Raw genomic sequence first — 25215 nt, forward strand, 5'->3', positions numbered from 1 at the left:
AGATGTGGTGCTGTGAGAAAGCCCAGGGGGGTGGTGGCGTCTTGCTGCTGCTGGAGCCCCGCGCCGGGGCCAGGCTGGCTTTCCGTACCTAAACACGCCTGGAAAGCCGCAGCATCCAGATACCATAAGTAGATGTACTTAATTTATCACTCTGTTACTAGGCAGGTTTCTAGGCAGGCTTCAGCCTAACTTTTATATTTTGTGGTTACTGAAATAGCTCTGATCTTTTTTTGGGGTGAGTTCTAGCTATGGAGGTAGGACATCTGTTCCTTCACCACCTCTTACCTGCGCCCATTCTCTTTAATTATTCTTCCCTTCTTACCTCTTTTTGGACAAAATTAGACTAGAAGTTCTAACCCAGCTTGAACCCATCCAGCAGGTTGGGATGGCTGCACCTTTTTGGCCCGCTCCAAATGCCCATGCCCGGCGTTCCTGCGCGGTGAAGCGGGTGAGATCACAGCGGGTGTACCCAGGGCAGCAGGGTGGGCTCTGGCTGAGGCCTCGCTTTTCCCCTGGGGGAGGGTCACAACGCACTCGCGTGTTTTTAGTAGGCGTTAAAACTGTTGAAGAGGCCGGCAGAACACCAAAGGCCTACCAGGAGTTATTTCCAGTGACGGTAAATCTCAAGGGGACTCTTCCCAATAGTTTTCTCTTTTAACCGTTGTTATTAATGCAGTAACTGTTGCCCTGGTGGCAGTTCTGAAAACCCATAGCCCAAATGCTACCCAGCTCTGGATGTGACAAATTCCTGCAGTTCCTGAAAGTACCCAAAAGGCCTAGAATGAGATTGGTGGGGCATCTCTGCTCCCCCTGGTCTGGCAGAGCAGGGGATCCAGGCTTGGTCCCCTGGAGATTGCCCTGCCCTGGTGGCCCATGGCTCTGCAGGGAGACGCACTGTGTGTGAGGTGCTGCCCTTCAGCATGTGTCCTGTTGACAGATTTCTAGAGACCTTGAAAAAAACTCCAAACAAACCCACGGAGAAACGTGTTATCTTTATTCATGGCAGTTCCCACTGCCTCCTTTTTTTCCCTTGCCCTGTTGATCAGAAACAGTGTGCTCCAGAGTCAGATTAAAACTCTTCCAATGTTTTCCAGGGCTCGTTGAGGACTTGAATTGCAACAACCAGCCTTGCAAATGGCAGTAGGTAGGGAAAAACCCACGTGGGCTACAGAAAACTCAGGGCGTCTTAGCTGTCCTTGGGATGATGTTGCAAGAGGAATCCATCAAACACAAGCGGTATGGCAGTGGCAAGCAGAGTTAGCATCCCACCGGTGCATGCGATGGCTTTCCTGTTGGGGATCTGAAATGGGCACAGCTTGTTATTCCCAGCACGGAGAGACAGCTGGGGACATGCTACAGCATCCCCGTCACACATCGCCAGTGGCAATGCGGGAAGCACTTTGCTTTCCACAGTTTTCTTGTTCAAATGTCGTGAACCAAAACATTTGAAAGGCAGATACAAAACAAAGATGAAGGAGTGTGTGTCTCAGACTCCATGCATTCAGCTATCAAATAGGTGTTAGTTCTTCTCTGAGGACAACATGAAGGTACTTCTTTAGCCAGTTCTCCCTCATCAGTGATGCCTTAAAAGGCGTATTAGAAAAGCCACCCACTTGCTTAGCTATGTGGCCATAAGAAAAAGATAATAATTATCAGTACCAGGGGATCAGTTCTCTCTAAGCGATCCTTCAGACCTGAAGAAAATGCCATCAGTACCAATAATTTGGCTACGGGCAAATTCATCCACTGCGTCTGCTTTCTCCACATTCATTGACAGGAATGCAAACAACTGGGGCGGGAACGCAAAGAGAATGAGGCCTTAGCCCATAAAAATGGCACTTCTTTACCACAACTGTATAAATCTCTGCTGTCTGAGTGGTTTGGGGCAAGATAATGGGATTGTTTGTGCTGCTGTGCATGCAACTTTGCTGCATTTAGCAGAAGCAGACTGGGGTCATACGAGCAGGATTTGGGTCTCTGCTGTGAGTTTACGGGTTGTTGTGAGGCATTTCATATGCGAAACAGCCACACTTACAAGGTTGTTTCCTGAAATCAACTGTTGTTTGGTGTCCAATCTTGAGCATCTATTAATGTTTGGCTTTTAGTATTTACTACGTTGTTTCATTTATAACTGTAGTCTGAGACACCCACATGAACGCACATAGCGTGGACAGGCTGCCGTGGTGCTTACCTTTTCTTGCACTGGCCAATCAACGTAAATATTAGGAGGCTACTTGACAAACTCAGAATGACTGGAATGAGGATAAATAGCTGCTTGTCCTCTTTTCTGGCCACTGCAAAAATAAATGACAGCAAATAAGAAAACTCCAGCTTCCAGAGCGGGTCATATTACCTCTTACAAAGCTTGGCCTCAAGATGCAAACTCAGCCTGTCCAGGTTTGTTACCCTACATATATTTATTTATTAATTACAGATAAATGCCAGGCACTTTGTGACTGTATGTGGTAACATACTCCTCCAGGGTAACATATATCCTGCATGCGCCTCCTCCCTTCAGTGCCTCTCGGAGCCGAGCCGGTGCCCTGTAGACCCTGTGGGGTGCTCAGGAGCCGATCTGAGGTGCGGGGCAGCCGGGAGGACACCCTGCGGAGGGACTCTGACTACCAGGTGCCCTCTCTCGCAAAGCAGTCACTCCTCCGTCACAGATGTGCAGCGGGAAAGGTGCTGGTGCAGAAGCGTTAATATTTTGGGGCTTGCCTGCAAAGTGCCCTGGAGATGCTAAGCTGTAGGGATGGCCGTGCCAGCGTAGGGTGAGGGTGTCACTAAACCAGGATCCCACCTCCAAGTGCCGGACACTAGCAGATGCCCATGGCAGCCAGCAGCACTTGGTCCCAAACAGGCTTTATAAAGGATGTAAAAGAAACGCTGTTTACTTGGGGGGTTGGACTAGATGGCTGTTAAAGGTCCCTTCCAACCCAACACATTCCATGGTTCTATGATTCTACTTGAGGTTCCATACCAGAGAAACACTCCCGTGTCCATTCACTCCAAAAGCCCCGGTCAGCACAGAAAATATTTGTTCTCCCCCTGACACGAACACATGAAATGCGGCTTTGATTTGCTCTGGAAATTGTTAAAGCTGTCTCCATCTGGGTTGACACAGACTGAAAAACAAAACAGAGAGAACAGATATCAAGGAATTACGTGCCACCATCAGTAGCTCTCTGGCATGGCCTCATGTTTCAGAACATACTCTCCAGGCCCTGCAAACCCTTGGGTTATGTTTTGGCAGTTTTAAATGATTTCATCATAGTTTTGGACCAGTTAATGCCAATAAGATGGTTATGGAGATAAATCTAGTGGAAGTACACACATTCAGGCGGTGGGAGAGGAGGGCATCGTGTATGTTGCCATGTATGCCTGTTAATTTGTGGCAACTTTCATTAAATTAGGTAAGAAGACTCATGTGTAGAATATGGCAATTAAAGAAAAAAGTGTCCTTCAGATGGCCCCTATGATTAATTACTTCCTGCCATTTTTGCTACCAAAACTGCACCTGGATAGCACACAAGGGAAAAGCACCACGCATAGAAGACGCGTTGCGTCCCAGGACACTTCTCCAGGGAGATAAGAATTATAGTTTCGCTTGAACTAGTGAAGTTGAACTTGAACTTCGACGAGTTGCTCCGCCATATTCAGGAAAACAAGCTGGAACAACCTTTAAGGTTCTGTGACAGCAGCTTCCTGAGGGAGCAGGGGAGGCTCAGGGCCTCCCACTGGGATCTGCTGTGGCTCAGGCAAACGCTGCGGCCGGCGGCCAGGCTGTTGGGCAGGACCACATGCCACGGCGCAGCCCAGCAGTGGTTTACAACAGTGCACGTCTCCCCTTGCAGGGGGTACCTACACCCCGTCCGCAGTGGGGTGCACACCCCGATTTCCCAGCGTGCCTGCCTGCTGACGGCCATCAGGCCGCGCTCCCCCGTCCCCTCCCCGCGGCACGGCGCGTGTTGTCCTACCGCCCAGGCAGCCTCGGCCTCCCCCTCCTCCTCCTCCTCGGCCAGCTGGACCTCGTACTCCAGGCACTGGGGTGGCGTCCCCCGCCCTGGCGGGCTCCAGGCCACCCGCAGCTCTTCCGCCGCGGACATGGAGACCACCAGCTGCTTCGGGGGCGAGGGTTTTGCTGGGTGGGGGGATAAAAACAGAGACGGTCAAGAGGTGCAATCACACAGCTCCTGAGGGAAAGGCTTCGGTTAATCACCGCCAGCCTCTGCCCCCTCTTCCCCATGGATGGGATTTCTGCGCGCTCCCGTCGCTCTCGGACGTGACGCTGCAGGAGCAGGCTGTCACCGAAGCTGGAGGGGGGGAGTTCATTTTATCTCAATGCCTGGGCTGGGCTACGTCCTTGCTCTGGACTGCGGTGCAGGGGTTTTGAGACCCCGGGGCATAAGTGTTGTGCTCGGCATGTTCTGCTGGAGGGAAGTGTCAGGGCGGCCCCGGCCCAGCTGTCAGGCACCACAAAAGCCTTGGCCGGACACTCGCTGCATCCCGGGAGAGGCTCTGGTTTATGTCAGATGCCCAAAGCCACACACGAAGTACGTGGCAGCACTAATTGAATCCAGAAATCCCGCTTATTAGCCCAGCGGCTCAACTGGAGGACCAACTATTTATCCGCCTGACATTTCCATGTGGGTAAATGCATCAGTGTGGTAAGAGCCCATGATAAAGAGCGTGTGCATGTAGGGGGTTATACGTCACGCTGTGCTTTCCTTCCTTCTGACGGGTTTGAAACCCACCTTCGCTCTGGCAGACCCCTCACGCCTTGCACGCCATTCTCCCCAGCCCCGAGCGTGGTTTGACCAGCACAGCCCGAAGGTCTCCCCTGTGCTGGCGGGCGCGGAGCAGCGGTGTCAGTTCCAGCAGGAGGAAATGAAGCCACCTCTGTGGCGGTGCTGCGAGAGCCCAAACCCCCCCGCACTGCGCTGCCATCGGTGTCCCAAGTTGTCCGGCTGCTGAGCGCAGCACTTGGAAGCACCCACTGGACCCCCCCCCCCCCCCCGCAAAGGTGGGCGCTGAGCGGGGTGGCTCGCCTGTGAGCACTGCTGGAAACCAAAGTCCTTGCGGCACATGCCACAGCCCCTTCTCCGGGGGGGGCGGGAATCCACCCAGACATGTTACAGCCACCCACCTGCAAAAGCACACTTTTTTTTTTTGAGCCCCCCCCTCTCCCCCTCCCCGGCCCCACTCCATGCAAGATGTGAGCCTTGGGTGCGCGGTGGCCAGGCGGGTCCCCAGAGCCCTCTGCTTCCCCGCCAGCGTTACCTAGGTTGTGGAGGCGAAGGGTGGTATACAGCGGCCGCAGCAGGGTGGCTGCCGCAGAACTGTTGACACAGATGCGCAGATCCTTATATTCTGCCTGGCTCAGATTTTGCAACACGCAGCCCACGTTTAGACCATGATCCTGAACGTAGTCGTCACACTGTGCAGCCTGGTCCAGCCCCTCGTACCTAGTGGAAAACAGAAAAAAAATAAATAAATAACCAAAGCAATGGCAGTTACTACATGTGTTAGGCCTTTTTCTTTGAGGTTGGACCTAAGCCTCGAGTATCGCCTGTACCGGTCCCACCCTTGTCCTCTTCCAAGTGATCCGAAGCACAGTGTTATGCATCGGTCACCTGGACTCCTGCTATGGGAAAAGTGTGGGGAGGAGAAAAAAAACCAAATTAACACGCACAGATAGCTTCCCAGGTTGGTTTGTAAGCTGTCAGCCTCTCCCCGGGCCCGTTCCTGGAGCACAAGAGGCCTCACCAGGTGCCACTGTGGGAGTGGAGCCAGGGCAGGATCTGGCCCCTGCTCATGCAGACACCCGTCCTCCCATGGGGCACCATCAGCCACCAACTCTGGAACTGCAGAAAGGTCCCTTCCCAAGGCAAAATGCAGCAGTTTGTTGTAGGTAACATGTGCTGTGAATGTCATGAGTGTTAACGAGCTGCTGCTGCTGATGGCGGGTAAGTCCCATGCATTGACACGGGCATGTAATGGAAGCCCAGGGGTGGGAGTGAGGAAGGAGTTCGTGGGTTATTGGCTGACGTGCAATGACAAACCTGTCCTCTCAACTGCCTCCTGGTTTGGGGGCCACTCCCCAAAGCTTCGCTGCTGGAAATTTCCCATCTCAGACATGCTAAGGGGTGTTTCATATCGCCTTTTCAGACTCCTGCTGGGTTCGTGCCCTTGAGGCTGTGTCCAGTTCTGTGTCCAGTGCTGGGCTCCCTGGTTCCAGAAGGACAGGGAACTGCTGGAGAGGGGACAGCAAAGGGCTACCAAGATGCTGAGGGGACTGGAACACCTCTCTCATGGAGAAAGGCTGAGGGATTTGGGTCTCTTCAGTCTGGAAAAAAGACGACTGAGGGGGGATCTTATCAATGCTTATAAATACTGAAAGGGTGGGTGTCAGGAGGATGGGGCCAGGCTCTTCTCAGTGGTGCCCGGGGACAGGACGAGGGGTAACGGGCACAAACTTGACCATGGGAAGTTCCACGTAAACATGAGGAGGAACTTCTTTCCTGTGAGGGTGGCAGAGCCCTGGCACAGGCTGCCCAGAGAGGTGGTGGAGTCTCCGTCTCTGGAGACATTCCAAACCCGCCTGGAGGCGTTCCTGTGCCACCTGCTGTGGGTGACCCTGCTCTGGCAGGGGGTTGGACTGGATGGTCTCCAGAGGTCCCTGCCAACCTCTACTATCCTGTGATTCTGTGAGGCAGGGCTGAATCCAGCCTCTGCACTCTGCACCCAGTGACAGCCTCCCTGCACAGCACATTATGTCCAGGGGAAAAACCTCATGTGGTGGTGCTATAAAAATTAACTCCCAGGGATCAAAGGCTGCCATGGCTGTGTTCCCACCTACTCTCATCATATGGCGGGACCCAGATCCGAACACCTGGTTTTGTTACTGGCAGTTAAATGAGAGTGGGTTTGTTGGGGGGTGGGTTTGTGGGTTTTTTTAGGAACAAATCATGAATTTCCATGGTTTCTTTCAAGCAGACCTTTGTAGTTAGCAAAATGGTTTTAAATCAGTTTTTCTGCTTTGAAGACTTTTTCCAAGAGCTACGTGGAAACTATTTTATAAAAAAACAGCTATCATTTTCAATGCGTAGCCCAAAGGCATAAAACCCAATGATTTCCTTCCTAGTCATCCTTACCGTAGTGTCATAGGAATTGAAGCGCAAATACAGCATCGCCTTTGTCCAAAACCACTAAGTCTAGCTTTGCTTTTCTTGCGGAACGGCACCATTAGGCAGCAGTATAAAAGAAACAACTGGGAAACACGCATTATTACTACCTTTTGGCAGCGTGGTTGCTTGTATGAGATGTGCTAAGGCTAGGAAAATGTCTTTGAAGAGTAAAACTGTTAGTTGCCAAGAAGCCCTGCTCTTTCTGTAGGGTTCACTGAGCTTGGTAACCTCTTGCTGAATCCTGTCCTATAGAGATATACGCACTGTGGTCAAGGAAATGCTCAGCCAGAATAATCCAGGTACGTTCAGCAAAGGGAAAGCACACGGCTTTGTGATGGCCAACACGCAGAAAGCACGCCACGAGGGGTGGACAAAAGGGAAGGGAGAAAGAGAGAAGGCATTTCTTGTTGAAGGTCAGCACAAGCCTGTTTTTAAGGAAGAAAGCAGGGATTTGGTTATTTCCAAGGCACATGTTGCTCGGAGAGTTATTTCTGCTCATTCTGGGTGGATCGTGTAATATTGCCAGCCATAAAAGCATATTTTCTGTGGCATTTCAGTACCCTGAGAGGTTCGCTTGATTGCTGGCTGGATGTTTTCCTATTTTGCTGATACATACCAATAATATAGCCCATAATGTACACCGCGAGGAGCGAGGAGACCCGGTTGCCAAGTGCACTTGAGGTATTCCCAGTCATGATAGATGCAGTGGAAATTCTGAACCTCTGATTCCAGTTTTCCTGTCAAATGAGAAGGAAATAACCAGTAGTTAGCAACGTACCAATTGGGCCCAGCAGAAATATCATTTTATGCCTTTGAACAATTGTGTGCTGCAGTTGAAAGACAAAAAAGGAGAAGAAAAGAAGGCCAGCTGCCATTATTAGATAGATTTGCTGCCGAGTCTTCTGTTTCCTATAAAAGCCAGTCCACTGTGCTTAGAGCAGAAAGATGCACAACTGACCTTTTCATTGAGCAGCGGAGCTCATGCCGGGCAACCCAGCAGAGCTGGGGCACGGGCAGAGGGAAACGAGCCCCACGTCTCCAGCAGCCACAGCCGCAGCCAGTGGAAGCAGAGATGCTCTGGTGTCTTACACCTCAACGAGCCCTGCAATGGCTTATCCATCCAGCAACCCTCAGGCCAGGTTCGTGCAACAGGCTCATGCAAAGTGCAAAACCGCAGCAGGTACAGAAGGCTGCTCCTAACCTTGCAATGGGACCTGAAAGGCAGCATAAATCCAGTCACTTTGCACCTCCACGTCATCGGTACACCGTCCTTTGAGCAGTGTCTGCACCTTCACTTCGGCGGTCCTGCTGAGGTCAAATCCAACTCTGATTTTTAGCTTCCTAGTAAAAATAACCTGGTTGAAAGACAGACTTTATAAGTACCTCTTTGGTCACTAAGTGGGCGGCAGGATTAGCTACCATTGTTCCCGCTCTAGCCGCCAGCAGGCTCATTGGTGTGCCTTAATGTTTCTTTACATTTCTGCCCTGCTTGTCCTGCCCAGCGCCTCTCCAGCACCCTTGTTCCCCCAGCTCTGCCCAGCCTCGCTGGCTCTCCGTCCCTCCACCCCACAGCACACCAGCAACCTCCAGACGGAGCAGGCTACAGTTCCCAGGATCCCCAGCAGCCAGGAGCACCAGGGAGGGTCTGATGAGGACATCGCTGTAAATCCGGGTGAAAGGCACTTGTTCCTGACACGAGATCATCAGAAACAGAAGGAACAATGAGTCTTGTTGGAGGTTCCCATGGGAGGCACAACTGTACCCTGCGAGGATGGAGCAGCAGTGTGGGCTCACCACTGCACGCCAACGGCCTTGGCCCTTTGTGGGACTTTTTGAGCACACCCTCTGTAGGGTGGTTTTTTGTTTTTTTTTTTGGTTTCCTCAGACTTACTCGCCTCACTGTGCACAAGGGAAAAAGAAGTTGGCGAGAGTTACAACAAATGGCGAGAGGGCGTGGGTGTGCCGTTAGCCCAATCAGGACAAAATGAACGTGCCGTAAAATGCACACGCGTGCTGCAGCGGGAACTGCAATGGCACAGCCCACAGGCAGGCTGTTTGTCAGCAGCCCCAGAGGGTAAGAGCTGTGTTCGGCCATAGGATTGTTTTGGTTGGAAAAGACCTTTAAGATGATCAAGTCCAACTTGCCAAGTCCAGCACTGCCAAGCCCACCACTACCCCGTGTCCCTCAGCACCACATCGACCCGTCTTTTAAATACCTCCGGGGTGGTGACTCAGCCACTTCCCTGGGCAGTCTGTTCCAGAGCTTTCCATGTGTTTCTAAGAGAGGTTGATGACTCTTGCTTCTGCTAATGTCCCATGGATTTTTTTCAGATTGAGTCTTGTTGGTGACCTTATCTGCGGTCAAGGTTTTGGCAAGGTACCAGAGGTGATTTGTTTTCTCCTTTTTAGATCCGCCTTGTATAAGGCGCTTTTATTACTTGTGATTTAGGGAATTCTGACGTGTTTTTAAAGAACACTTTTTTTTTTTTTTCCCCTTTTTGTTTTTCAAATGCCTGTTAAAATGACCACAGAAGAATCTGCACAGCTGCCAGCTGCTGCACGGCTGGGAGCGTGATGTGCACCATGACCGACGGCAGGTCGAAGACCCCCTTTCGTGCCCTCGCTGTTGCATTCCGTAGGTGAGACAGATAGGGTGGGAGGCACCGTGCCCTTCCCCCCCCGCCGCGGGCTTCCAGGGGGTGGCTGGGCCAAACCCTGTTGGGGTGGTGGCTGAGAGCAGCCTGGGCTTTGCTGCCTCGGGTGGGCGAAGGGGATGACCAGCTCATGCGGGACATGACCAGCTCATGCGGGACACGCAGAAACCGCTCCCAGCAGGAGGCTGGGGTCCACGGCACCGCTAGCCCGCTGTGACTGCTCCTTCTCTCTCTCCCTCCCTGGTCTCTTGGGCCGGCAAGCTCTCCAGCACTCCTGCTTTAGGACGCGAAAAAAACCAACCAAACCCTCTCTTTCTTTCGACACCAGTCTGTATTTTGGGTTGTCGGGGGGCATCCTCAGGGTATTTTTACGTGTTCCTCCGTACCTTGCACCAAGCAAACAGCCTCCTGCTGGGTTGCTCCTCTCCCCACGCCATTTACTTCCCTAACCCGCAGCAGCTTTCATCTTCTAAGCGCTCCCAAAATATATTCCCATTGTCCTGTCCTGCACTGTCTGCTATTGCCCTGCTACACGTCGAGGAGAGGAGACTGACAATTTGATCATAGAGTCAACCGTATCTAAAAGACAAAAGTCAATTAGAAATGCCCTTCTGAATAAAGGGAATGTTAGAGCGTTAGGACAGTTAATGAAACGTAATCGTTTATTTATTCACCGCTTTGCATCTGTTGACTTTGGGTTTCGGTTCAAGCCCCATAAAGACTTTCTGAGAAGTGTAGTGCCTTTTACAATGAGGAATGCTACTAGATATTATTGGATTACTTTTGGCAGCAGGCACCACACCCTCTGACAGAAATAGCCCCTTCTCTGACTGCTCCGGCTGTTACATTTCAAAACACATTCCCATCTGGCAAAAGAGTCAAACCGCTGGAACCGCCTGGCTTTTTCATGGAAAGCTGGAACTGCTGTGGTACCGCTCCTCCGTGAAATGCAAACATAAACCCACACAGGAACTAAAAGCAGAACAATAGCCTGGATTTAAGAGGGTTAAAACGTGCTTTGTCTTACCTTCCAGTCTCTGTCACCCATGTTGCGGTATTCCAACTTGTATTTGACCGCACAGTCACTGAAGGTTTGTACATTGTGTGGAGGCTTCCACTCTATATCAAGAGCACCTAAGAGTCCAGGATCGGTGATCTGAAGGTCTTGTGGGGGAGCAACTCCATTGAGAAGAAAGCAGGGGGGGAAAACAGAGTGTGGACGTAAAGAAAACAACCAACCAACCAACCAACCAAACAACAAGTCGTGAAATTTGATGAGCTGCCAGACGCGCAGAATGCCCCGGCCCTTCAGCAGCCGCTTCTCACACACGCACAAGCTTCTCCTGCCCTCCCCTCCAAAAACAGGGTTTGCTGATGCCCCGACAAAACCCTCAAGGAGCATTGAAAAGGCACGAAGAATGCCACATCTTCGACACTCTTTTTCAAGAGGTTCTAAGCAAAACTACCGTCCTGGGGTGACCTTTCAGGGCCTGTATTTGCTTACTTTTAACTCATGGTATTTACTGGCTGTCAGGACAAGTATCCTCGCAAACATCGTGTTCAGCACAAACACCAACATAGGCTGACAGAATACAGCATGCTGCCAGGGAAATTTATATTCCTTAACCGTAACAGACACGAATCACCTGTATTGCTTTAAATATTCCTTTCAAGTAGGTTAATGAAAAGCCAAGACAAAAAAACATACAGAAGCAGAAAAGCCGAGAGTTAAAATCATTCTTATGTTGGACATCTGTCAGCTATACAACAGCGTGCTTTTACAGTCCATCTGGCTTTTATTAAGCTATCGTAAGGTGCTGCTATATGTTAATAAATCAGCATATATTATGGATGAATTCTGTACTAAGACACACTCCCTAAAAGCCCAGCTCTGTATGGAGCTGTCATTCACATGACAAAAGCTGTTTGGCTATTGGCTTTTATTAGTTCAAAGGAAGTCAATCTTTGTAACATCCAAGGTCATTTTTCTCCGCTCTCTAGAGGAGAGGTTATCCATTCAGGTCTCTACGTATTCACTGCATGATATACTTTTTTCGCGGTGATTTGGAGCCCATCTCCTGGCAGTGTCAGTCCAGCATTGCCACCACTTCCCTGTTTGAGTCCAGCCTCCAGGTCCCCGGCTTCTCTGCCACCTTTCTCACGTCTTCATCATCAGGATTTGCACCATTTTTTTCCTTTTTGCTTTTTTAGTAAATCCATCGTGAAAGCAGACCCTGAGAATATCTTTCAGTGACAAGATGGTGATATAAATCAAACTTTACCGTGCTCCTTGGAGAGTTCGTGGAGAACATCCTTGGAGGATTTATTTCTTCTAAGGACACTCTCCCAAATGAAACACACCGCAAGCAGCAGTCTTAACATCCCCCTTTTCCCAGTGTGTAAAGCTCCATGGGAGATTTGTTGTTAAGTTAGATGCCAAAGTAGGATATCATGGCAATGTATGTAGGGGGGTGCCGGGCAAGGAACAATACTTCATAATAATTTGGAGAAAAATTAGATTTTATGTATTTTTCTATGTAACAAGTAAAGCACTCTCCCTCCCACCAGCTGTTGAGTCCTGTGAATGCAGCCTGAGTTCGGGGGGGGAGGTGGGCTTGCTGCAGCTCCAGGGGCAATGGGGCATGGCCCTGCACGTGCGGTGTCTTGTACTCTGCGGCCCCACGTCCCTGCAGGAGGCGAGGGTCTGATACCACTGCGCTATGGCAGGCACCGATTTCCCAGCCCAGGCAGAGGAGGGGGAACAGGGGCACGGGCAGCTCTGCCTGTGCAAAGAGTGCTCGAGCCGGGCTCTTGGCGAACGTCCTAAGAAGACAGGCTGAGAGAGTTGGGGGGGTTCAGCCTGGAGAAGAGAAGGCTACGGGGAGACCTTAGAGCCTCTTCCAGTCCCTGAAGGGGCTCCAGGAAAGCTGGGGAGGGACTTTTTACAAGGGCATGAAGTAATAGGGTGAGGGGTAACGGCTTCAAACTGAAAGAGGGGAGATTTAGATGAGATCTGAGGAAGAAATTCTTTGGTGTGAGGGTGGTGAGCCCCTGGCCCAGGTTGCCCAGAGAAGCTGTGGCTGCCCCATCCCTGGAGGGGTTCAAGGCCAGGTTGGACGGGACTTGGAGCAACCTGGGCTGGTGGGAGGTGTCCCTGCCCAGGGCAGGGGGTGGCACTGGGTGGGCTTTAAGGTCCCTTCCAACCCAAACCATTCTGTAATTCTGTGATTCTATGATCAGAGGTAGAAGCAGGGGTGAGATGAGGACATCTCACCCACCTCCCGGGTCTTGGCAAACATGCAAGGGCTCTGGGAAAGGGAGGACCAGTGTGGGGGACAGCAAGTCTACGGGAACCACGCTTGAAGAGATGCAGCTGCAAAAAAAAAATGAATGAGCGGCTCATCCAGAACGGCCATTTATAGCTGCGCCGTGGAGGGAAGGGGAGAAGGTGAAGGGGTGTTCCTGCTGCCGGCCAGCCCGTGCCGAGAGCCCGAGAGAGGGCTTCCACATCACCAGCCCGCCGAGTCCTGGCGTCCAGCCCTGCCGTGGCGGCCGGCATGTGTAATTCCCATAACAGGAGGAGATCTGCTGGCAGGGCTGCGAGCTGGATTCTCCTGCGCTCGGGAAGCTCCTCCAGAGGGGATAAATGCTGAGCCTCGCAGCTGGGAGAACAAGGAAGCAAAAAGCTACTAGGTTTTTTTCGTGAGCCTGGTGAAAAGCTGGTCAAAAATGGAATGTCTGATCGGAAATTATAAGGCTCTGAAATGTGTTTCCATCCTGAGCTTGAACAAAACAATAATATTTTTTCAAAACAACTGCAACTGTAAACAGCAATTCTTGCAAAATAAATTTTGACTGGATTTCAGAGGGGATGGAAAAAGCTTCTTTTTGGGATGTGGCGTGCATTCTGCGATTTGATTGTTTTTTAAATGTCAGCAGTGCCTCTTGCCGTTTCTCACTTTCACAATATTACGTGACAAAGCAGACGCGTTCACATCCTTCATACCGAACACAGGACTAGAAGTACTCTATTTCATTGTCCAGTCTTGAAGGAAAGGTGCTCCGGAATGCTTCTTGGGGGAAAAAAACCCAAACCAGCAGCTCCTCTGCCCGATTTGCACGGCGGTGAGTCGGGTAGTGATGTTCCAGTGAGCTGGCCGTGGGTCTCCTCGGCCACCCGTTCCCGGCGGCCGCACTCGCTCGCTCGCTCGCTCCGCCACCGCTGCGTCGCTGACGAACCTCCTGCTCGTCCCAGCTGCCTCCCGCCACCGCGCTGGGCCGGAGGTGGTGCAAACGGCAGCAGGTTTTGCAATTTTCCACCTATTTGGCCAGTGGAAAAATGGCAGCCTGCCAGGTGCGCCCCCGCCCCCCGCCCCGGGTCTTCTACATCTGTGCTTCTCCGTGCCGGGTCTGAGAGGTGCAGGCTGCTTTCGCGTTTTGAGAAGCCCGTCTCAAGGGCAACGCTGCTTTGCCGGGCGCGGCAGCAGCGCGTTGGCTGGCCAACACGACAGGGAGGTCTCGGTGGCCAAGTTGTCACCTGTCTACCATGCCCCGTCTGAAGAAGGAGAGCTTTTGGGTGCAAAGTCCCAGCTACCAGAGGCCAAAAGGGCTGGGGTGCAGCGAAGAGGTGCTTGAGGGGTTGAAGCAAAGGGTGCCATTGCTATGGACGCTAGTTTGCAGAGCAATATTTTTTTTTAGAAGAAAGTATTATTCTCCAATTATGAATAAACCTTGTGTTTCTTACACCTGGCACAGTCTGTGCGGCTGGGACCACGCTCGGGAGCATTTATGTATCCAAACGGCATTTGTATTTGACGACTCTATATCAAACAAAGTACTCGCTGCGCACCAAAGGCAGTTTCTGCTCCTTTTGAAGTTACTCAGAGAAATACCCACTAAGCACACAGTATGTTTATGCAATTGATTACAGGTTTATAAACCAGCCACTCGCTGTAACACACACACACACACACGCACACACAAAAGAAAAGCTTCGGTTGAAGGACCAACTTCATAAAGCACCCGAGTTAATGTGAAGTGACACGAAGGGCACGCCGGGCTTTACCTGCCATGTGGGAGGAGGAGGAGGAGGAGGAGGAGGAGGCCAGGCAGCCCCACGCCAGGGCCGCGGAGAGAGCGCAAAGCCACTGGACAGCCATTCCGAGGTAGGAGGTTCCCGCTGGAAGGTGTGTGGCCTCAGGGAAGAGGTCCTGTGGCACACAGGCGAGGAGGCTGGAGGAATAAAGGGGAGTTGAAAGGCCTGAGCGCATCGGTGGGGCCCTGGCGCCCCTCCAGCAGTATCAGCATGACAACAAATGCCTTTTTTACTCGTTTACTAAGTCTGATTAATCATTTCCCAGAGGACTCTAATTTGTGACTTTTGGGGATGGCAACACGTGGATGACTTTGGCTTCATTTGAAATAGTTTCTGGCTAGCTAAGCACATTCTGTGAAGGCACGTCAGCCTGTACTTCAGTCACCGAGCTGTCTGCCACACATCTTCCGTGGAAAGAGTGATGCAGCCGAGTGACGGACCCGCCTGCCGGAGGAAGCGCCTCGGACCAATGACATTTCCATTTAAAAAAAAAAACAAACCCAAACCAGAATGCCCGAGCCTTGCCTTGTCCAGTACACAGACGTCTCATGCAGCTGTCACCGGTGCCTTTGGCTTCCCTGTTTTAGGATTTAGTCACCCAAAGGAAAAAAAAAAAAAAAAAAAAAAAACGCAGAGAGAGAATTTCCTTTCTAATTCACCCTCCAGCTAAGAAGAAATGGCAGGAATGCTTGTGAGAAATCTTCTTAGTTGTCATGATAATTTTTGAAGGGGACAAATTTCTCTTGCTGAGCGGGTCTGCGGGAGGGAAGGTGGGGACTGAGAGGGAGAGAGGAGCAGAGTGTCCCGGGAGGAGCTTCTCCTTCCTTCACCTTTCATGCTGAAGGTAGGAATCGCTGCCTATGGACATACCAGCCCAGCCTGCTTCCTAATGCCAGAAATCACATGGATTACAGGTAAAAGCAATATATAGATTATTTTTTTTTTCTTTTTACATATGGATACAGGTATAGGTATAGATTAGATAGAGACTGGGGGGGGAGAGAGAGGTCGTATGGATTAGATATATAGATATCAATCTTTCTGAAAGCTTGAGGCCGCTGCTTGATTTCTGCTCATGTAAGAACACATCATCGTGAAGACACAAAGCATCGCTGAGCTCCTTTCAGCCCGCCCGCCCACTGGACACTGGCCACGGAGTCGCGGCTAGAAAACGCGGACTCTCAGGCCACGCTCTGTCGCGGCTGCTTACTCCTCAGCACCGCGTCCCCGGACCAACAAAATGAAACTGGGGCGGGGGGGGGGGGTGTCTGCTGAAGGGCAGAGCTTCACGTCAGAGAGATATTGGGAAATCTGAGGGTTGGGAACCAACAAACCACCCCCCCCACATCGTTTGAAGAAGTGGCTGAGGGGAGCTGGAGGAGACAGGTTGTGCTGGGGGTGGGGGGGTAGTTTCAATTAGCCAGAAATTCTAACTAGCAACACGTGGCAGCAATTAAAAATACACAACCATTTTAACAGCTAATCTTCAATTTAAATTAATATTAACCCGCCCACACCCCCCCCCCAGGTCCACCGTGTAAGTATAAGCAATACCAGTAATTTTTCTGTTTCACTGTCAAATGAGAATGTATGGAGGAGTTCCAGCCAGAAGAAATGACCAGAATTACTTCTTCACGTATCAACCATGACACAGAACTTGGGTCAGTTCAAGGCTGGCTGTTACGCGTAAGTCTCTGCCTGAGAAAGGTCCATAATTCAGGACAAGGATGCAACGATGGGGAGATCCAGCTCACGGAGCAGCAAAAAGCAGCAACTGCAGCTCACAGCTGGTGAGGAACAGCATCTAAGGGCTCGCACACGGACGTTAGTGGAGGAAGCCTTTCCCATTTCCAGTACAGTTAATTTTAATGTATTCACATGGTTTCACAAGGCAAGCAAAAATAAACGGCGACACACAGAGAGAGATTTAAAACCGGCAAATGCTCTTACCTGGACCTCTACATGCATGGGAGCCCGTCTGCCTCTGGAGTGCCGAGCTCCTTGGCAGCCTCAGGGCTGCTCTGCATTTCATAGAAATTTGGAGGTTTTTAAAGAGGCCGGTCTGTTCTCTTCAGGGGTCAGATGCCACATTGCAATGTTATGGCACTTGCCACATGATCAGAGGCTTTATTGAGCTAGCACCAGAGGGGACACTGCCAGGATTTATGAGGAGTTGGTGTTAATTGTTGTTATAATTGTGCTCAAGCAGGTCAAAGGTGCGTTTGAAGTGTTTAAATGACTCACTAAAATGAAAACCAAATGGCATAATCACTGCAGGCTGTCTGCCAGAGGCTGCCCGAGCCCCTCGCGGCGGTGGTGCACACAGCTGTCCCCGGCACCTCGTGTCACTCCAGCCGGTGGTCCCCACTTCCACCCACTGCAGCCTCCCCCGGCTCTGCCGGCTCCGGAGCCACCCCAGCCGCTCCTGCCTCTCGGGGCTCTGCAGGGAGTTTATAAAATCATCCATCCCCTCACTCCTCTCCGCTGGACTCAGCACGTCAACACAGATGGTCAACATGATCCTTGTATAAGCTTTGCCTGGCACCATTTACTTCATCCCTCCTTCCCTGCATCACCCTGCGAGCCCCAGCGAGCCCTCAGCCTGGAGCACCCTGTGCAGGGAGCGGGTGCTTCAGCCACACCTGGTTTGCCCCAGGTCAGGGCTCTGGCACCGCGCACACCTTGTTGAAAAAACACCTCCTGACTCCTGTTGCTGTGCTGGAGGATGAGCCAGCATCACGACAGGGGTGGGTTGGTCCCCATACTGCCTTGCATGAGTCAAGGGAATTGGTTGCAGCAACTCCCCTCCAGGAGGGACAATAGAGGAGGTTTCGGGAAGAGTGGAGCTGTGGCATGCGTGCCCCGACAAGCAACGGGCTGGATCTTCCCATGGCCAAATTTAGGCATATTGAGAAACAGTTCAGACATACTAAGAACATGAGAAACAGCATCAGAAATAGAAGGAACGCGTCTCGTTCAGAAGAAAACTGCCCTCTAAGCACCTGTACAAGACATGGTATCACTGAATTGATGCCTGAATGAATGTGTTATTGCTTCCTGGTTGGAGTCAATGGGAATGTTGTGGAGCAGCAAAGGCAGGATCAGGCCCCTTTCCCCCTGGCAGTTGTCCCCTCCGTTTCCCTGTGTGCACACAGGTGGAGCCGGGCCCCGGCAGGGCAGCGCTGCTGGCGGAGCTGGGGGGAGGCACCGTCACTTTGCTGGTGTGAAGCCAACCCCATCACGTCATCGCTATTTGGTCCTGGCTCCAGTAAGATGCCGGAAGGTGGGTGCCAATGGAAAGACCATGACCATCCTTCGCACTTTTGAACTTCTTGAACTTTCAAGGCAGTTGCAAGCCAAATTTCAGAACCTTTTTACCTTTCACTGTGCCAAAGATAAAAAGCGATCCCACACATCTGGTTATAGCAACTACCTCCTGGAACAGACACCAACTGCTGGGTGCTTTGAAAGCAGAGATGAGCATGAGGAAGAGCACTCAGACTACAAAGACCAGTTAGTCCTGATGGGTGCCAAGGGGAGCTCTGAAGTGGGGAACCAGGAAGCCCAGGACCCACCACTGTCCTGATCTGAGGTGGCGTTTGGTTTGGAAACAGCCCCAGAAGGCCCCGGGGGCTTTGCCCGTGGTTGGAGACCACCCACCAGGTGAACACCCCCTTGCCTTTCATGTTTCCAAAGCAAAAAGCAATAGAAATGGGTAATACAAACCCTGTTGCCTTGAGCACCCTGTGAATTTCGGGGGTGAGGGGCTTATGGGTGAGTTCTCCCTTCACTGCAATTGCACATTGCTGGCTGATTCCTCCTTACTTTCTGCAAAGGATGGGGGGGGAAAAAGTCCCTTGCTGCTGGTAAATGTATGGCCCTGCTTTCAGAGTTATGCAAGATTAGGATTTAACATTCATGTATTTTCATTGTGTAAGCTACTTAAGCAGAAAAGGTCACACTGGACAGATCATTCGAAACAGATGAGAAACATTTGCCAGTAGGATCGATGCCAGTTCCCGAGTGCTAGAACTGGGTCAGTTCTTGAGAAAATTAGGCTGGAAAAAAACACATAGTTGGGATTTGCAATAATCGGGCTCCGGGAGGCTGCCGGCACCGCTGGAGCCCAGCAGAGGAGCCACGGGTGCAACTCCCCCCCGCCACCCCCTGCCCACACCAGCCCTGCCCGGGACGGGAGAGCCGGCGGTGCTCAGGGCTCTCCGCTGCTCACACCGTGGCTCGTACTGACCCCACCTGCCCCTGCAAACCCTGGGCAACACGGGGCAAATCCCCTGCCCGTGCTGGACCAGAGCCTGGCGGTCCTGAGCTCGGGGCGGGGACAGGCAGGAGATCTGCATCATACGAACTGTTTTACAAATGCGGTTAAGTTGCAGAGAACTCCTACCTAAGGTGATGACACGCTCACGGAGGAAGGGAGTAACAAAAATACACCCAATCTGGCTCACCAGCAGGCCCCGCACACAAGCGGGAGGGTGCCCCGGCAAACCCCCGTGCCCTGAGCTGTCCCCAAGCTGCCGCCCGGGCTCGGCCACCCACTGCCCTGCCCTGCGCCTGCCTATCCTCGCAGCCCCATGCCATTGGCAGCAAGAGACCCCTGCGCCAGCAACAGGCAAAGTCACGGGGATTTCTTCCTGTCTGCATGGCTTCCCTCCTACAACTGTACTTGGAAGCACCACCGACTTGTCCGGTTTGTTCACAAATGAGGGGTTTTGGGATTTGTCGGCCAGGTAAGTGACTCCTGGAGTCACCGTGTGCTCCCAAAAACCTTGCAGGAGCTTCCTCCTCCTCTAGGAGCCCGGCCAGGTCCTGGAGCCTCACGGCTGCTCTACAGGGGCAAGATTAATAACGGAGCTGAAATCCAGGGAAGGCAAACTTGTAAAAGCGCCTCCAGGCTGAAGAAGGGACTTCAAAGAGCAGGGAAGCCCCTGGACCAGGTCCTTGGCCTCTGACAGGTATGCTGGGCAGGCGCCTGCAGAAATTAAAAAGCGCTTCTGTGAAAATCTGCTTTTGTTTGGGGAAATAAAGGAAGAGCAGCGTCCTTCTGAACCATCTCATCGCAAATGGCAAAGCAGTTGGCAAAGATCGTTACTGTCGCTAAGTCCAAAAGATGGACCAAATCCTTTTCGGTTAAAATGCATTTGTTACATTCATCCCAGTTGTGCTCAATAGGTTCTGTCAAGCAATCCGTTGCCTTACCACATAAAAATATTGGTATCTGATAGTTCAGAATAAAAGCTTTCAACTTTGTAATTCTGCTCCGTGTTTAGAAGAAGCTTCCTATGTGACAAAATAAAAACTAAAAGGCTCTAGCTTTGAACAGCCCACTTGCTATTGAACAGCATGTTTCACTGGCTCCAAAGGGATGGTTTTGAAATTGCCAGTGGCCTGAAAAATCAATGGCTTCTAAAAGCCTCTTAACTGCCTCATGTTTCAGGGAAGCCAGTCTCTTGTACACAACTTGCATTAAACAAGCTCGTTCTGAGGCACCGCAACAAAAGACCCAGCAATTCCGACCAGCCCTGTGGCCTCCAGCACAGACTTGAGAATTGCACCGAGAAGGGGATGTCACCATGAGGAGATGTGCGAGGAAGAGGAGCATGGGGCAGTGGCAACAGACTGAGTGTTGCAAGAAAAATCCCTTCTTTGCGTTAATAAATCAAACACTTATGACTCCCGTGGGACTTCAGGAAATGACGGAAGGAATACGGCAATGTCAGTGTCAATATTTATTCTTGTAGTGAGTGGAGACCTCAGTTTTCCTTATTTCTTTGTTGATGATTACCATTGGGGACTAATCCTGGCTTCGGTGGCGTCTCAAAGAAGGGACAGCAGCTCTTTGAATGTGCCTATATCACGTAAGCCAACAAGGCGGCTGCCGTGGAGCTGACGCCACTGAAATCTTTGCTTTCTGTGATCAATTCCGTTCCTGGAAAGGTCCCTTCAGCCAAAAGCCAAACGTCACGCTCTCTCTCTGCCTTTCAGCTGACTCCGCTGCAGGTTTCCCGCTGAGCAAGAGGCCCCCCCGGACTCACCCCCATCATCTCATCTCCGTTCCCGTCATTGCCAGGGAAGCGGTGCCCGTGCAGAGAATGCCTCCTGCCCTGGGAGCACGCCCTGGCCAACGCGTCCACAGCCGGCCAGCTCCTGTCTTCTCATCCCAGCCAGTCGTCGTCTTCTGCGCCTCCCGCAAGCTGCATGTTGCCTGTGCCCACACATTGGACTTGCTCAGACTCTTCCCCCCCACCCCCCGCAGCTGGGCTTGGGCTGGGGGATTAGCAGAGCCCATGAGAAGAATTTCGTTCTTATTGTGGCACAGTGGCAGCTTTTAACAAACAACTCGGTGACCAGGTTTCTACCCTGGCGCACCCAGTACACATAAAATTTTTATAGAAAAAAGTACAAGGCAAACTGAGGAATTAGATGACGTGCGTAGCTGTGTCTGGGAACCAGCCTGTGGCGAAGATGGGCTCCGGGGACTGGGGATGCTGGGGACCAAGCTGGAAGGGGCTCAGCAGCACAGCCTGGCGCGCCGCAGCCTACGTTGTGCCACGAGATGCACCGGGGCGTTCTGGGGAGAACTGAAACGAAGACACAAAGCTGGCAGAGCAACAACTGCTACTAAACGAGGCACAAATACATCCAGGCAGAAATGCAAAAGAAGCTAAAAATTCTCTCCAGAGCGGGCAGGCTCTGACACAGCCCCCGAGGAGCTGGGGGGAAAAGGGCTGCCCGGTGTGTGGTGCAGACAGGGCTCCGCCATGCGCTGCCCTTGCAGACCCGGCTGGTCCAGCACCACAAGCACTGGGTGCAACTGGGTCCTGTGGCTACAGCAGGCTCTGCCGGGGGATGCAGGTTTACGGGGAAGATCTGCGCATCCCTGGTCCCCGGGATGGTGCCATTCCCCTGTTCCCCCTCTTCCCACCTGTCTGCAGGCTCGGACCCGTGCTGGCTGGAGGCTGTGGGAGCTGATGGCCCTGTGCTGGGAAGCCCGGGGCGGCTCCAGGACCACTTTCTGCTCCTTGTACCCATCAGACTGAGCCGTGAGCCTGTCTGGAGCAGAGAACCTAAAAACATCCAAAGATAAATTGCTCCCGTCCACGCTGTCCTCCCCTGTCTGTCCCACAGGTCGGGCAGGAGCCAGCTGCAGACCCCGGGCACCAGGCTGTGACCGTGTAGTTGCTCATTAGGAGTTACAAAACATCCTCCATTTGCTTCCTCTCACCCAACCCATCAGCTCCCACAGGTGGACGCGTGGATCCCCAGCCAGCCCAGGGGCTGCCTTAGGAAAGGACAAAGTCTTCCCACCACATGGCTTTGAGCCCAGCTGCAAAATGGAGTTTACCTGGAATGGCACAGGTCTCAGATCTCCGTGCAATCCTGAGCCCCGCACGAGCTCAGCTGCTGGCTAGAGCAGCGCAAGCTCCCAGGCTGGCTGCCAGCGGGCTGTCGAAAACCTGGGAGCACAGCAGCGCGCTGGGAGCCTGGTGCCTTTCCACGAGAGCAGCTTTGTCACCAGAGCGACACGACGGTCGGCGGCCAGGCTTTCAACAGCTACTTCACTGCTAAATCCTAAGGGGGGAAAGCATTCTCACCCTGCCGCATCCTGGGGGCTCTCCTGCTGGGATGGCTGGGGCCTGCCAGGGCCACGCTGTGCCTTTCACCTGCGATGAATGCCCAGGTCTCAGCCAGCCTCCCTCCGGCAGGACGCCGCTCACAGGCATCGCACCAGCATCTCCCTCCGCACCGGTGCCTGCCCTGCCTTCTGCTGATTTTTTTTTTTGGCCCCAGCAGCGTTTGCCCCCGAAAGCAGATTTGCGTTCTGCCTGTGGGTTTTAATCTTCCTAATTTAACACACCAGGTTTCCCAGGACAGCAGCAATCACGTCCAGTCTTGTTTTCAGGTTGCTCCAGAATTAAAGAGACAAATAAGAAGTCTGGAGAGTTGTAATGAAAGCAGAAACATTTCGCACCAAGTGCTCTCACAGTACCTGGGAAAACAAGCCTGGCAGTGGCTTAAAAAAAGAATAACCTTAAAATAAGAATAACCTCATGGCTTTTTTGCCTCTCTGCATCATTTTTTTTAAAAAACTCAATTTTCTTCAGCAAGCCTCCAAGGCTTTGGGACAAGCAAAGTTAAGTTTCCCTTTCCTTCTCCTTTAAACTCCATCCAATGCCTTGCACCGGAGAGCCTGCGGAAGCGCTGGCAGGGGTCAGTGGGAGTAAGAGCTGTAAGATCCAGAGACCCTGCCCAGCTGAGTGCCCCAGCCCGGGGTGCCAGGGACTCCTGCAATTCCCGCTCCCTTCCCCTCTGCCTCCCGCCTTGCCGCCGGCGGGACGCGGCGCTGCCGCTGCTCGGAGCCGGGGGCGCGGGGGCAGGAGCGGCGGGGGCTGAGCGCCGTCCCACCGCCCGCACTGCCGGGTCCCCGCACCCGCGGGGCAGGGACAGCCCGCAGGGACACCCCGTGGGAGGCTGGATGGGAGAAGCGATCCTTTCCCCGTTTGCCGTCGGAGCCCGATCCCGCCTCTGCCGCCGGGAGCAGAATCCGGCAGGTCCCGAGGGAGGAGCGCGGGGTCAGCGCAAGAGCAGAGCGGCTGGCAAACGCGGGCGGAAAAGGGCAAGGTCCAGATCGTTATCCGAGATTGGCCCTTGAACCCTGAGCTGCAGCTCCCGGGGGATATAAAATAGCCTTTCCCGGTGGGGGGGGCAGGTGGTTTTGGAGCTCGGGGTGCCTCGGAGGGGATGGCAGCGCTGGCCTGCTCTCCCCGGCCCTCTGTGTCCCGTACAGCGATGACCAGCACCAACACCAGCCCAAAGTCTGTGTGTCTCATGTGAACACCTTATAAACAAAAAAAAAAAGACACCCCAAAAATGCTGAATGGATTTGCCCTTTTCAGGCACAAATCATTTGCCACCTCCCCCAAGAGAGCAAGTGTTAACCCAGAGTTACTGCTTGGCCCAGGAACAGACAGCCCCCAAACGAGATCTGCTGACGGCGCTCATCAGCACACCGATGCTGATTTAGGACAACGCCAAATATGATGCTGATTTAGGGCAACGCCCCCAAAAATGGTATCAAAAGCTATTAAAATCTATTTAAATCTTTAAATTAAATCCATTTAAATCCACCAAAGGGAAAACACGAGAAGACACTGAAGTTCGGAGTGAACACAGGAAGGATTTCAGAACACCCAGAATGTGGCTTGCAAGGGATGGGACACACAGTGGTTCAAGCAGTGGTGGTGTAAACATGCACCAAAAAGCCGTATAAACATGCCCGTCTGAAAATCTGCGATTCAGGCATCACCTTGACCTCTGAGCAGATGCAACCAGTTATTTCAAGAACACAAACATCAGTCCACTAAAAAAGAACAAAGTGCAGGAAAACTCTTAAATTTATATAGAAATGCTGGTATGCATAAAATCTGTGTTCTGCATTACACCTGAACAGCTACGCTGAGTTTCAAGAGCACACGCACCAAAATAAAATCATAATATAAAGCAGACAAATTCTCCCACCCCCATTTGGTTAAACGCATCAGTGAGTGAGTTGCTGAGATTTAATGCTGATCGTGCAATTATGGCTTACCATAACGCGTCGGGATTTTCCTTTGAGCCAGGTAATGCGGAAGACAAAAATCTTTACAAACTCTAAAAAAAAAAGCAAACTGGAACAGCAAAGTGGAAGAAAAAGTCCGGCATATGTTCCTGTTTCTAGAGAGCAAGTTTCAAGCAGCTGCATCTGAAGAGCCAGCCTGAGAGTCGTTTGTGTAGAGGATGCACATGAAGAAATAGGGAAGGGAAGACACGCGCTGCTCCCTGCCCACAGCGGGCGTCTGGCTCCACATCCCCTCCCAGGCAGCAGAGCGAGCACGTTGCACACACGGGATGGAGCAAACAGCCCCACGCCAGCGCTGGAGGGATTTTCCTGCCGCAAGATGCCATTCGATCAGAACCCCCTGATTAATGTGTTTTGTGGAAATGTATCGGTTCCAGCTAACTTGCGAGAGGCTCCTGCTCGGCTGCCGGCCATCTCGCAGAGGAGCTGCCCGTGACGTCACGGTGGCAGCACAGGGGCTCCAGGCTCTGGGCTGGGGGCTCTGCTGGGAGCAGATGGGAAACCCCTGAAAATCCTGGGGGGTCTGGGAGGCTGCAGCTCTCCCAGCTCCCGGCACCTGCGACGCAGTGACAGCTGCAGCTCCACACGTCCTGTACTAACGCTTGGCATCCCAGCTATGGGCAAGCAAGTCTCCACGGGCAG

At 52.3% G+C, this 25215-nt stretch overlaps 1 protein-coding gene across 4 annotated transcripts; it reads right to left on the reverse strand.

Annotated features, from left to right (window-relative positions):
* On the reverse strand, positions 1-24985 carry IL13RA2 (interleukin 13 receptor subunit alpha 2). 4 transcript variants are annotated; one of them, XM_063346046.1, is made up of 10 exons: positions 16887-16903; positions 14907-15073; positions 10869-11020; positions 8389-8542; positions 7804-7924; positions 5281-5465; positions 3978-4141; positions 2981-3125; positions 2192-2294; positions 2-1300 (listed from the first exon to the last, which is right to left on the reverse strand). In XM_063346046.1, exons 2-10 carry the CDS (start codon positions 14998-15000, stop codon positions 1258-1260), a joined length of 1161 nt encoding a protein of 386 aa, XP_063202116.1. In that variant the 5' UTR covers positions 15001-15073; positions 16887-16903; the 3' UTR covers positions 2-1257. The 4 variants fall into 4 exon arrangements, with proteins under 4 accessions (XP_063202113.1, XP_063202116.1, XP_063202114.1 ...); XM_063346045.1 differs by lacking the exon at positions 16887-16903 and adding an exon at positions 24544-24985 and having other exon boundaries at positions 3-1300; XM_063346044.1 differs by lacking the exon at positions 16887-16903 and having other exon boundaries at positions 14907-15225.
* Between the last annotated feature and the right edge of the window lie 230 nt (positions 24986-25215).

This window comes from Chroicocephalus ridibundus, chromosome 9 (genome assembly GCF_963924245.1).
Source record: "Chroicocephalus ridibundus chromosome 9, bChrRid1.1, whole genome shotgun sequence".
NCBI lineage: Eukaryota > Metazoa > Chordata > Aves > Charadriiformes > Laridae > Chroicocephalus > Chroicocephalus ridibundus.

Excerpts from the sequence above, each read along its gene's own strand:
- IL13RA2 (XM_063346043.1), bottom strand. The coding sequence starts at position 11,243 with ATGCTCCTTGAGGGTTTTGTCGGGGCATCAGCAAACCCTGTTTTTGGA. Across the intron at positions 4,142-5,280 it reads CCTTCGCCTCCACAACCTAG|CAAAACCCTCGCCCCCGAAG; the intron begins GTAACGCTGGCG and ends CCCCCCACCCAG. Across the intron at positions 2,295-2,980 it reads GACACGGGAGTGTTTCTCTG|TGGCCAGAAAAGAGGACAAG; the intron begins GTATGGAACCTC and ends TTATTTTTGCAG.